This window comes from Eriocheir sinensis, chromosome 2 (assembly GCF_024679095.1).
Source record: "Eriocheir sinensis breed Jianghai 21 chromosome 2, ASM2467909v1, whole genome shotgun sequence".
Classification (NCBI taxonomy): domain Eukaryota; kingdom Metazoa; phylum Arthropoda; class Malacostraca; order Decapoda; family Varunidae; genus Eriocheir; species Eriocheir sinensis.
This window is the reverse complement of record NC_066510.1, coordinates 17,986,217-18,000,436: the sequence shown is the minus strand read 5'-3', so window position 1 is coordinate 18,000,436 and position 14,220 is coordinate 17,986,217. Positions and strand designations below refer to the sequence as shown.

Genomic DNA, 14,220 nt, shown 5'->3' with positions numbered 1-14,220 from the left:
TTTTCTTAGGTTTCCATTAGTTTTTTTTATTTGACATGCAGATAGCTTTGACCAAATTATATTTTTCCCGAGGGCAGGAGTCTGGATGGTCGATTTGAAGTTACACCCAGTCTCAAAATATATCACTTCACCTGTGAAGAAGCAAGTTGTCCTTCCATTAACTTAACCTCCTTTAGAGCAAACAAGTATTAAGTCTGTGCATGTAGTTTGAGACGGATACTCAGAATTTATAATCTACTCCAATTCACTACGAAATTAATAATGTCTACTACTAAATGCAAGTGATGTTTTAAAAGATACCAAAACATTAAGTACAGATTTTTCACTTTTATTGGAAAAAAGTCATTGGGTTTAATCATACATTGCTCAGGGATCGCAGACTCCTCATTCATGCACACCACACACTGTGACGGGAAGCATTGTGCTTTGTCCAGGGAACAGATCAGGGCCGCGGAAGACAACAGTACAGCATGGATAATGTTAACAACAACACCTTAGTCAGCGTTACCACCATCTTCCACTGACCGGCACCACAGCAAAGAAATGTGGAAGTTTAATACTAACTGTTTGGGAATTGTACCTACCCAGTCACAAGGGTTAGAATGCCTCACTTACAAAAACGGTTGAAGGAATGTGATCAAATACATTAAAGCATAGAAAAAATATTCTTTGCATACATTGCTCATTCATCACATTTTGAATGAAAGCTTCCAACATTCAACATGTTTTGGTTAACTAAAGAAGTTATCAGAAATAACTCCTTTACAAGGAACTCCCTGGGTAAACTATTACTTCATCCATGGCAAGAATAATACTTTCATCCCGAGGCAATAATGGGTCATGGGTCACTTGTAACATGTTATTATGCTCTTTAGTAAACCAATAAGTTACTTAATTTTGGTAAATGGGAGCTCCTTTCTAAACTAATATGCAAGGACAAACACTTTCTCATCTGAGAAAGCAAAATCCCAATTGTTATCAACTGTAATACAGCCTAGAGTTCGTCCTTTGCAGGCACATCACCTTCCTCGTCCTCCTCTTCCTCATCCTGTGAAGAAAAATCCTTTTTAGGAATGAATTTCACTAAAAATAAAAGATAAAATTCAAGTATTGAATTATACAACTTATAAGTAACCATGCAGAAAAGGTTAGTGAAGGTGTTGAGGGTGAATGTAAATTAAGTATTGAAGGGAAACTAGTGACTAAAGCTTGCAGTAGTATGAATGAAGACAGCCAAGTACCTTTTCTTTGGCAATCTTGCCCTCAATGAAGTCACTGAGAGCCTCCAGTGTGCGTGCTCCAGAGTAATCTATCACCTATGGGTGGAAAGCAAAATAAAGAAGAATAAGCAGAGGTTATCAGAGAATGGATAGCATTAGGTGGAGTGGTGCAGGAAAGGGGACTGCCAAGACACCAGGCATCATGCGGGTGAGCCAGGCATCACTGCCACGACTGCCTACCTCCATGTCCTCAGGGGCTGCCTGACCATAGACACCGCCTGTTTCCAAGAACTTGGACATACCATCCAATGTACGCTCGCCATTGTATTCAACCACCTAATGATTGTAAAAATGTTAAATATGGGCATATTTGCTATATTTCAAATATATATGCACAGTATATCTAAAACTTGCAAAAAGACTCTTGTTTAATGTCAAATCAATTTTTCATTGGAGCCAAAGCAAGATACCTCATTAGTGTCCTTCTTATAGAGCTTTATCGTTGGGAAGGACTGGATCTTTGTATGCTCCAACTCGTTCACTGTGGCATCCATCTTGCCGATGACAATGGAATCATCGTCCTTGAACTTCTCTCCAAGCTGGTCATAGATGGGAGCCAGCTGCTTGCAATGCCCACACCATGGGGCATAGAACTCAACAAGAACATTCTTATCTTTGCTGAATGCTACCTCATCAAAGTTGGAAGCCACCAAGACCTGAAATACAGACATATTTAAAGGGAGGATACACTGACCTATCCTGGAATGACAAAAGGGTGGTGAAGGTGGTTAAAAGTAAAGTTAATCAGATAAACTACTGCTACTAGTTCAAAAGAGGATGAGACTACAGGAAGGAAATATGGAGGAAAAGCTGTTAAAGCTTAAAATGTATTATGGAATATGTGGTATGGAGTTTTGCACTTCACAGCAATGTGCCATAAGAAAGTAATTACAGCTAATAAGTTGAGAAAATTAGATGAAACAAATGCAGAACATGAATGATTTGCCTGCCTGGTTCATATTCAACCTTTTGCTTGTAAAGACAACCTTTTGCTTGTAAAGACAACCTTTTGCTTGTAAAGACAACCTTTTGCTTGTAAAGACAACCTTTTGCTTGTAAAGACAACCTTTTGCTTGTAAAGACAACCTTTTGCTTGTAAAGACAACCTTTTGCTTGTAAAGACAACCTTTTGCTTGTAAAGACAACCTTTTGCTTGTAAAGACAACCTTTTGCTTGTAAAGACAACCTTTTGCTTGTAAAGACAACCTTTTGCTTGTAAAGACAACCTTTTGCTTGTAAAGACAAGCTATGAAAGGAAGGAAATCAATGGATAATTTAAGAAAAGCTGTCTATGATTAATCCAACTTCATGACATGCCTAATACTGAAGCGGATTTTCTCACTTTGCAAAACATTCCAGGCTAAACTGCACTTTCCATGAACATTTATCAAATTTGTACAAGATTTTACAAATACTATTATCATTATCTTCAAAATATTAAGACTGAAAATTTAATAACCCAGCTGTTATTTCCATAAACTTCATTTATCAAATTTGTATACAGAAATGTTACAAATGCCAGTATATTTACAAAATACCTGAAGATTTAATTTAGGTATCACTGCAAACAGACAAGTAAAATAAATATTTCCCACCTTAACTGGTTCCTTGTCCCAGTCCTCGGGCAAATCCTGTGAGAGAAGGTGCTGCTTCAACTTTCCATCCAGGAACTTCTGAACAAAGGTGGTCAGGCCACTCTCACTGAGGTCATAGGTGTCAGGCTTGTACTTGGCCATGTCTTCCTCCAGCTTGATGATACGCAGCCCAGGAACCTGAAAATGCAAGGCACTAAGGTTAATGGCTGAAAGTAACAGCGCATCTATTCCCTCTCATTAGTGCCATAACATTTTAATGCCATTCAAACATATTTGATTATTCAGGCTACTACATACCTCTTCCTTCTTCATGCCGAAGAACTCAAGGATGCGTGCATGGTCGTCCTCATCAGTGTTGATCGTGACAAACAGAACCTGGCCCTTGAAGGATTTAGCAGCATTGATGCAAGCCTCCAAGTGTGCATCATAGTGGCCAGCCTCCTTAGACAGGAAGATCAGTAGGTGGGACTTAATCTCACCACCAAAGATCTTGGAAGCAGTCTCATGGTTGAAATCGACCACCAGGGGCAGAGAGTTGGCACTGACAAACTTGGTGATGTCCTCCTCAGTCAGCTCTCCCTCATACTTGTTTTTGCCCTCATCAAAGTCCTTGAAGAGGATGATGCCCTCACCTTCTACTTCATATTCTTTGAAGACAGCATCCTCTGATGTGATGCCGAATGGATGGTCATCGGTGGCAGCAGCAGCCGCCAGGAACTGCTTGGCACCATCAGATTCCTGGTCCTTGAAGAAACCAATGATCACAACTGGCTTCTCATCAATCAATGCCTTTGCTTCATCAACTGAAGCAATGGCCTTGGCTGGGGGACCAGTCTTCTTCAGGAGCCAGTTGACAATCTCTTCAGCCTGGCGCCCACCATTGTAATCCACAGCCTTGCCAGAGCGGAAGAACTTGAGGGTGGGGTAGCCCCTGACACCATGTTCCTCAGCAAGTTCAGTTTCTTCTGTGGCATCAACTTTACCCAGCTTGATGGCAGACTCCAACTCAGTCAGCTTGGCTGCAGCTTTGACATACTCTGGTGCCAGAGCTTTGCAGTGGCCACACCACGGGGCATCTGCAAAGAGTGGATTTCATCATAACTTTACTCTAAGAGTGGCAAACTAATTTTAAGTCATCAAACAGAGGGGGAAGGTTAACTGATAAATCTGTGAATCAACTGCTTAATTAATCCCGCTAGTGACTACTGAAAATATGACCTTTATTAATCACATGCAATAATTATTTTTTCAAGTCTGTGTTTTACCCAATATTTAAACTAGTTTTGCGAGGCTTCAAGAAATACAAAACCCTTGACACGAAGTGCTAATCTCTTGCCATAGGTTCACTTAATTCTTCATAACGATATAGTCCTGACTGAATTTCCCTACATACTCTGTTCTGGCATATCGATGGGAGTGAGAAGGTGACAGATGAAGAAGCTAGGAGGCCACCGCCGGCTGCAGGGGTGAACAACCTTCCCCCTCCCCCCAAACACCGCACTCCGCTACACCGCCATCCTACGAGATCCTACACCCACACACAACACCCTTCACCCCAGCGGCTCTCTCAACACCCAACAGACCATTTTAACCATACAACTCCATTATACACCACAGTCTGGACAAGCTATTCCCTTTGTGACATAGTACCGTTATGTGGCGAGAGTCCACACCTCCCTCACTCCTTCCTGCCCACCCACCCGGCCAACTCAGTACACCCCATCAGCTCGTCTCTAGCTAGATTCTTTGTCCATCTCTCATGAGTGTATATGTGTATCTTTCAGTGTGTGTGTGTGTGTGTGTGTGTGTATGTAGAGAAGAGGGGAGGGGATGTCTACGACTGTGTTGGTAACATAACGTAATATCCTGTCATTTTCAATTAGGTCAAACCCACCATCAAATAGGTCTAGCATTTGTTACATCAATTTACAGTTTTCAGAGTATAGCCGTAAGGCCAATACAGTCATTCAGCTTCAAGGCTGGTATGGGAATATCTGGCAACTTGTGTCCTTGAATGATGCGTCTTGCAGCAGTCAAGGAGCAGGCTTTTTTTTTTTTTTACCATAAGACCACGTATTCTGCTAATAATGTACTGACATACGGTTACACATTAACGTAGGGTATATAAGGATCTCTGATTTCCTTCATCACGACTAATATTTTCCTAGTGTCGGCTTACGTGGGGTGATAAACAAATCAACTCATACAGAAAAATGTCCGATTTCCTTCATCACGACTACTATTTTCCTGTTGTCGGCTTACGTGGGGTGATAAACAAATCAACTCATATAGAAAAATGTCCGATTTCCTTCATCACGACTAATTTTTTCCTGTTGTCGGCTTACGTGGGGTGATAAACAAATCAACTCATACAGAAAAATGTCCGGAGAATTTGAGTGACGTGTGGTTTATCAGTGACATTAAGCTGTTAACCTGCCGATGAAAACTAACATAAGACCTGCCCAGGGAAACAAAACAAAATCTGCCCAGGGAGATTTAAAACAAAATCTGCTCAGGGAGATTTAAAACAAAATCTGCCCAGGAAAACAAAGCCTGACCAGGCTAAACTCGGCGCTGATTCACCTTGGCATCAATAACATCAGTATGCTCTACGTGATGTCATGCATGCCCCTCCCCTAATGCTTGAAGAGGGAGCCCTGCAATACGTATTTCGCACTGAGCAGACTGATTACGGCCTAAAGCAACGGTGCAAATAATGGAAGGCGTGTACCGAATATGGCACCTGATGGAATAACAAACATAATTCATCCTGTCCTAGTCCTTGAGACGGCAGACCGGTTTCCCTGCAATACGTATTTCACACTAAGCAGATTGATTACGGCCTGGTGCAGATTGTGGAAGGCGTGTAGTAGGTGTGTATGGCACCTGCTAGCATAATAACTATAATATTTCATGCTGTCCTAGTCCTTCAGATGGCAGACCGGTTTCCCTCCCCGCCTACGAGCATCACCGCCGGGAGGAAAGGCCCAATACCACCGTGTAGCAGTTATTTCACGAGCATCAGCAACCAAGATCACTACTGTCATCACCACCCACGGAGAGCACCATCGCCCACTAGCCTCATCACCGGGAGGGAAAACCCACCACCAACGTGTAGCGGTTTACTCACAGAACTCGACCAAGATGAATTCATTGTCTTCCGTTGCCTTCTTGAAATTGCCTTTCGTCAACACCAGGACGCCCTCGTCTAAGCTTATCTCCTCTTCTGCGGTGACTGTCAGGACCAAGGTGGCCAGCAAGACGGCGACGGAAACTCCCACCCTCATAGTTCGGGATGTTGAGACAGTCTGGGACGAGAGTGAGGAGGCGCGGCAACAAGACGCAGACGTGGCCAGTCGTGGGTCGCCCCCATTGGCTGTTCCGTGCTGTTACCGGTGATTGTATATATTCGTGTTTTCCTCCCATATCCCCAACCCCACGGCCCCAGCGACACGACTTTCACGGATTTTGATTCGATAGAGCACCAGTATGGCGATCTGGTCATCATGAGAGGCTGCAGGAGGGAGGGCAATGAAAGATAAGAGGGCGTTTACGCCTACTTTTCAAGAGGTGTTTGCCAGTCAAGGTGACGTCACTGCAATGTGTAAGAGAACCGGTGGAGGATTGTGGGTAGGGACTTTGCCGGGACTTTAAATCCTCAAGCAGAAAAATACTACCATATGGCGAGCATTTACATGGGTGTGAATAACCGTAGCTTATAGCAGACGATGGCTGGTATTGATTCACGCCTTGCATGCATCTCCCGGCCATAGATCACCGATTAGCTGAATATATATTAGGCATTATGCTGGTTTATTATTATATAGTTTGTTATTCAAGTGACCTTAGAGATATATGTTATACGTTCTAGCCAAAGGTGTACGGGACCCTTCTCATCAGGGGGGGCTGAGCTTTGTTAAGTTTGTTTGCCCGAAAAATTATTTGCTTGTAAATTCAAGTAATTATATATATATATATATATATATATATATATATATATATATATATATATATATATATATATATATATATATATATATATATATATATATATATATATATATATATATATATATATATATATATATATATATATATATAAATTGAACTGAGTATAATTGAGTGTGGACTTTATTTTTTTTTTAATGTAGTTCTAAATTCACAATAGCTGTTACTGAAATATAGTTATTACCATGGGCCGGATTTGGCTCATGAGCCATCAATTCAATAGACCTGTTAGGACTAATCTGGGAGGGCTGCAGCCCCCTAACCCCCCGTCTCGTAAATCTATACCAGGTTGTAGATACAGTGCAAACCTCCCTCGTTGCCATAAACTTAATTGGCACGCACAGGTAGTGAATACTCCGAGCGTTTCAAGTATATTGTAAACAGCACATAAAAGATTGTTTTTCATGTTGTCTACTTAACCAGCGGCATCATAATATACTCAGCTGTTTACACTCGGCGCTACACGTTTGTTATGCTGTCATACATTCAATCATTCGTAATTCGTAATCAATACATTTGATAATTATAGGCTTTTCGGGCAACCTTTTAATACTGATTTCTATATTCATTGATAATGATGAGAATGAGGAGGATGAGCCTTCACTTAAATCATACAGGCTACAGTTCTAATTAAGCAACATTAATTCATAATTGAACTTGAATACATTACTAAACTAGAGGACTTGTACAGAACTTGTTATACACGTGAGCTCCTCAGTGAAGATAGACAAACTATTTCCAATGTTGCATCAATTTTTTTCCTACTCTGGCTTTCATCACCACCACGCCGCACCTAACTCAGTAAGGACACGTGGAATACAACAGCCCTAAGCACACACACACACACACACACACACACACACACACACACACACCTGTCGCTTTCTCACCACACCGCCAGCCAGTCGACAGGTGGGATTCTGCAGCTGCTCGGTACCTGGCGTACGACACGTGTTACCACGAACCGGTGTGTGTGTGTGTGTGTGTGTGTGTGTGATTTTTTTTTTTTTTTTTTTGTGTGTATGTAATACACCTCGGTCTGCTGCGGGTCTCTCTCGAGACAGCCAGCCGTTCCCCTACGGAGAAGCATAGCTTATAGTACCGATCTTTGGGTAGGACTGAGACCACTCACAGTGTGTGTGTGTCTGTGTGTTTACAGTTAGATTTGTTTCCTTCTTTCCCCCTTTGTCTGTAGTGGCCTTCAAATACTAATTACATAATAGTTATTAATCTACTGATTGATTATACTCTTACGGCAATCTAATTATCTCCAATATAATACAGGAGGGTACACAGTCACCCTTAGGGCCATGGAAGACTATTATAGAATCGGTACTGATTCAGATTCCTCCTTCATTTCATCCTCCTTTTTTTCTTTCGTTCAGTCATTCCGTTTTATCAACACATATTATTCATGAGAGAGAGAGAGAGAGAGAGAGAGAGAGAGAGAGAGAGAGAGAGAGAGAGAGAGAGAGAGAGAGAGAGATTATTAACTACCTCGAAAAGTCCGGCATATTGTATTCTGGGAACGGGACCAGCTGTAGAAGATCCAAGAAAACGAGATAAAAAAAAAGATGGAAGGTGGGCAGGACAGATTATTCTAACATCATTGGCGAGACTTTCCGAAGCAAAAGATGCAGAAGGATGTAGGAAAGGAATCAGTAGCGAATTAAGATCTAACTTTATAAGCCACCTTTGTGAGTCTAGCCTCTTTGACCCATACCTGAAGCCCTATATTGTACTCATTTACATTAATCCCTCTTACTTATTTTCATCCGATCATTTCATCTACGCCTTCCCCAATCCATTTACACATACTATTACCAACACATTATTCTTTCTTCTCAACTCATTACATATACACATTTATATACACCACAATACGATCTCAACTCTTTTAAATTATTCTCTGCTATACTTCTTTCTTTTTCGTTCTTGACACCCACACCTTCCCCAATCCATTTAAAATATTACATGCTACATACTACTAACACCTCATTCTTCTTTTTCCTTAGCTCAGTACAATTACAAGCTTATAATATAAACCACTTTAGGGTCTTTGCTCTAAGCCAGGCTAATCCCTGATAAGCCATTGTTATGATTTGGGATTCAAGGGTAGAGTCTTTCTACTTCACTGATAAGCATTCGTGTCTTATGTTATAACACGTGGCAGCGGTGACCGAGGCCCAAGTGAGAGGAGGAAGAGGAGGAGCAGGAGGAGGAGCTTGGATGAGGAAATAACTTTTTTTCTCTCGTATCCACGTCGCCACGAGGAAAATATAATGCTCCTACTCTCTCACTCTATGGACCATAACACTAGCTATTATTTTGCTGCTGCTGATGTCGTCACCGTCCTTGCAAGCGTCTGCATAGTTGTCGTCATCGTCGTCGTCGTTGTTGTTGTTGTTGTTGTTGTTGTTGTTGTTGAGCGTAGTGTCGCTACTCAGAAAATTGACTATACCCGAAAAAGACACTCGTTTATTTTTAATTTACCTTTTTTTTTAGCATAAGTGCCTAATCGCAGGCTTTAATAGTGATATACATACCTTTCCAAAAATCCACCGCGCTCTCTCCGGCCTGACAGAGGAAGGAAAACAAATAGTACCGACACACATTACTTTTCCAGGATGTTTGAGTCTGATAAAACACCACGTAAGCCAAACAAACCTTAACGATCTAATTCCATAAGTGTAACTTGTCGCCTAGGCCTACGCCCTCAAGTAACGAATCAAAGAAGAAAACGATAGTGGTAAAGATAAAGCAAGTAGGGAGGAGGTGTGGAGTAGCAAGGAGGCTCGTGTTTACACCTCGAACACTGTTGAAGTAGGAAGAAGGGGAGGAATAGATTATGGGTGATGAAAGATCCTCAGACTCAGGCTTTATTGACGAACACTCTCTCTCTCTCTCTCTCTCTCTCTCTCTCTCTCTCTCTCTCTCTCTCTCTCTCTCTCTCTCTCTCTCAAGGCTGACCTAATAGCCAACAAAGTCTATAATATGGATGAAAATAATACTTTTCATCCTAGACCCATATTTTGAAGCACTAAAGTTGATGGTGTGGGAGGTTGTAAATTTGTTTCCTCTGCATTGTATATTGTATTAGATTATTTGTTTGTGTATCGTATTTATATTGTGTATGGTAGTGTGGTGTATTGTTGATTCTTTACTTTTTGCAGCTGTGTGCTTTACTAATGTACGTGGTAGATCCTCGGCCGGAAACAGTGGCGTGGAAGTTCCTTATATTCCTGCTGGTTTTAATGCCGAGACCCAATACGAACCGATAACGAAAAAAAGGACGAAAGACTAAAAATGTTTGCAGAGTTGTTTGCCTTCCTGATCAGTGGAGGATGAGACTTAAAACCCGACTAGACTGAACGCGTGTCTCAAACTTTTTTTTCCATTATTTATTCCGCCCGACAGATAGATGACTGATTATATTGTTAACACGCAAAACTTTAACTGTGAGAAAAAATCGGACTGTTACATCCCGTCACCAGGTAGCAAAGCCCATCTAGTATTAAAAAAAAAAAAATCACAAACTGTATTGAGCGAAGTTATGTAAGGTGAGGAAGTTAGTTTAATGATAGTGAAGGGACTGGAGAAGGCAGGAATGGGAAGTAACGAAAGAAGAGTTTAAGAAGTGTAGGATCATGCAGAATATATTGAGTCGAGGATTATACTAGTTTTAAAGGACAAGCTCTTCATATGTTCTCATTTATTATTTTTTCCTTCATTTTTTCTTGTTAATCGATTTATTTTTTCCAAGCGCTTCAGAACCTGTTTACATCCTACTCGACACCAAATGATCTACTTAAGCCTGTTGCAAGCACTGAGAAGAGACGAGTAGAAAGTTGACATTGCTGTGGCTTGGTAATAGACGCGTGTGTGTGTGTGTGTGTGTGTGTGTGTGGAGTCTAACAACATTTAAATTCTTTAGCCGACTATGCTGACCCTTTCATATATTGTGTATCCAAGATTCGTTCACGCCTACCATTCTTACAACGTCGCCTTTACATTTCCGTTTACTTATCAGCTTTCACTTCCTCCCCTGAGACGGAATTCAGTCCTCCGTCTTGAGTCACCGAGCCATCGAAACCGCCCTCCCAGCCACAAGTTTTTCTGTTGCTCCTCCTCCACATCTTCAAAGGTTTCACGTATAAGTAATAATGAAAGAGCCCTCGTTTCCATGTTACATTGTCTTGTGCTTGTTTTATCTTATTATCTATAATGTTTTGGTGTGTATGAGAGAGAGAGAGAGAGAGAGAGAGAGAGAGAGAGAGAGAGATAACGGGACTTCTATAAAGGGGCGTGGGTTTGGCTTTACGGTAGAGAGTGAAGGGGCTAAATTTGAGACACGTCACCTTTTCTTCCATCCGTGAGAGAGAGAGAGAGAGAGAGAGAGAGAGAGAGAGAGACGTCCACTATACATTAAAAAAAAATAAAAAAAACTATAAACAATATAATAGAGATTTTGAGGGAACAGTAACAGTAACGCGCAGGATGGAGCTTTCGATTTCTCTATATCACTACTTTTGACGATTCTCTCTCTCTCTCTCTCTCTCTCTCTCTCTCTCTCTCTCTCTATATATATATATATATATATATATATATATATATATTAGTGTGTATTCAAGTTTAGGATGTTATATTTGTTTATTTATCTATTTTACACTTGTACATGTAATATATTTTCCAGCTGGGTAAACAGTTACTCTCTTGCATGCATATATCAGCTAAAAGCACATTAATATCGTGTCAAAATTCGTTTACTTGCTAGTTTTTATTTATTTATCTACTTAATATTGCATTTTTTCTTACACGTAGTTTTGTTATGGATCCTTTTTTTATCTTTACCGATCGTAGCTATATCTCTTCCTCTCTACGCAGGTAAATATTTCAGTGTTCTTACAGATATGCCCATGTAAGGTGTTCTCATGGTTCCTTACTATGTTGTTACCTTTGAAGTCTCTAGGTAAATGTCTCACACTGACTCACCATTTACCTTGGCTGTCAGTGGATGTTTTGGGTAGTCGATCCTCCCGACCTGCCTCGGGGTATGGACAAGGAGGCCTTTGACCACTGTCCCTTCCTTACCCTTGGTTCATCCTGTTGGCCTTTCGATCGTTCCTTCACACACACACACACACACACACACACACACACACACACACACGGGTCCCGGTAAATTTTTCGAAATCAATTGCTCGAAAGTAAATTGCTTGAAATCAATTGCTCGAAAAATAATTTATCGAGCTCTTAATTGGTTGAAAGGCAGATTGCTCGAAAATAGTGGTTGAATGGAGAATATCCAAAAATGAGATAAACGAAACACAACTTTATTGTTGTAAAATGAACAGATAAAATTAAGAACGGGTACATTTCTATTATACAATAGTTCTTAAATATTCTTCTACATTGTTTGTTTCGTCATAGTTTAAAATAAGAAGGGGTACATTTTTATTAAACAAAGGAGCTTGAAGTTCATCTGGAAAAAAATCATTTTTAACTAGAAATTCAAATGTTTCCACAACATTGGATACAGGTATGTGTTTCTTTTATCTCATTTTTTGGCTATTCTCCATTCAACCACTATTTTCGAGCAATCTGCCTTTCGAGCAATCGAGAGTTCGATAAATTATTTTTCAAGCACTTGATTTCGAGCAATTTACTTTCGAGCAATTGCTTTCGAAAAATTTACCTAGATTACACACACACACACACACACACACACACACAGTCCTGTTTGATTCGTTATCTATCCCCCTCGAACAGTGACGTGCGCAGGAAATAAAATGAGAGTGGAGAAGTACCTATCTAGATATTTGTTTCCGACCCTGTAACGTGATTTTAGTCGCTATCAGCAACGACTTTTATGTGAGTTTAGACTGCAAGCTACTTATTGGAGACCGAGAATAGGGAAAGTATAGAAAAATAATGGAGAAAGCAAAGGGGAAATCTGGAAGCACCACATTATATACACGTCTATGCTGTATATAGCTTGAGGTGGAATCGACTCTCTGGCGCCTGCACCCAGCTGTGGCGACCGAGGCAGAGGAAGAGAGGGAGGGAGAGGGAGAGGATAGTCATGGAAAGAGAGAGTGAGAGAGAGAAAGTGTGAGGGAGAGAGAGAGGGGGGAGGGAGAGGACAGAGTCATGGAAAAAGAGAGAGAGAGAGAGAGAGAGAGAGAGAGAGAGAGAGAGAGAGAGAGAGAGAGAGAGAGAGAGAGAGAGAGAGAGAGAGAGAGAGAGAAAAACGGAAACTGCACGATTGCCTTGTAATCAGAGAGAGAGAGAGAGAGAGAGAGAGAGAGAGAGAGAGAGAGAGAGAGAGAGAGAGAGGAGGGGGGGGCGGTAAAAATTAAATCACTCAGTTTCAAGCATGTGTATTGAAAATGTTAAAGCTGCTCACTTCCGCATCATTTGTCAGTTTTAAGTCAAAAGAGTCAAGGTCGAGAGAGAGAGAGAGAGAGAGAGAGAGAGAGAGAGAGAGAGAGAGAGAGAGAGAGAGAGAGAGAGAGAGAGATTATAGTCTTTTCTGCTCTTTTTTTCATACTTCACTTTTATGAGGTATACCACTGAGGGAGATTCGTATTGGCTCCATACATTACGGGTCATTTTTCGTAATTATGTAAAAAAAAAAAGCCGAAAAAATAAATGGAGAAAGATAATTATGTAGGATTTCAGCATTAATCTCGAAGTACTTGAAAGGGAGCTATTGATGAGGATGAAGGGGAAAAAAAAAAAAAAAGATAAAAGAGTAAAAATGATAAAGGAGGAATGAAACAAAAATAAAGTAGGTATATATATCGTATTTTACCTTCTATAAAGAGTAAATTTTTCAACGCTTTATTTCGAATTGAGTGATTTGCAATACTGTATATTACCCTAATGAAGGAAGAGATTGATATATTTTATCAACCCGAAAGTATAGTGCGGAGAAATATATTAAATGCATCCATCGTTGCCTCTACCCCGCGCTTCACAACTCTTTAACCTGAGTGAGTAATAAGCTTGATTCAGGCCTTTTGAATAGAGAAAATTACCTAACGCAGGGTAGTGGGTGCGAGGTGGGGAGCGCAGGCCCATGTATAAAGGGGGAAAGGTTATGGGAAAGTCCCCCTCCGAAATATTACAGTTTTAGATGTATTTTGGCTTAAGTTTTAATTGATCCGTCCTCTTGAAGCTATCAAAAATCCTCCTCCTCCTCCTCCTCTTCATCATCGTCATCATCATCCTCTTCTCTTTTTTCCCCCCCCCCCTTGTTATCTAGCCTTTCCTTTCATCTCTCCATGTCCTCCATCTTCCTCCTTCTTTTATTATTATTATTATTATTATTATTA

At 40.7% G+C, this 14,220-nt stretch overlaps 1 protein-coding gene across 2 annotated transcripts; it reads right to left on the bottom strand.

Annotated features, from left to right (window-relative positions):
- Positions 1-312: 312 nt before the first annotated feature.
- Positions 313-6,206, bottom strand: LOC127000513 (protein disulfide-isomerase-like). Of its 2 annotated transcripts, none has more exons than XM_050864250.1 (6): positions 6,006-6,206; positions 3,173-3,951; positions 2,876-3,052; positions 1,691-1,936; positions 1,461-1,556; positions 313-1,048 (listed from the first exon to the last, which is right to left on the bottom strand). In XM_050864250.1, the coding sequence occupies exons 1-6, from the start codon at positions 6,160-6,162 to the stop codon at positions 995-997; spliced, it is 1,509 nt and encodes a 502-aa protein (XP_050720207.1). In that variant the 5' UTR covers positions 6,163-6,206; the 3' UTR covers positions 313-994. The 2 variants fall into 2 exon arrangements, with proteins under 2 accessions (XP_050720207.1, XP_050720215.1); XM_050864258.1 differs by lacking the exon at positions 1,461-1,556 and adding an exon at positions 1,242-1,316 and having other exon boundaries at positions 6,006-6,205.
- Positions 6,207-14,220: the final 8,014 nt, after the last annotated feature.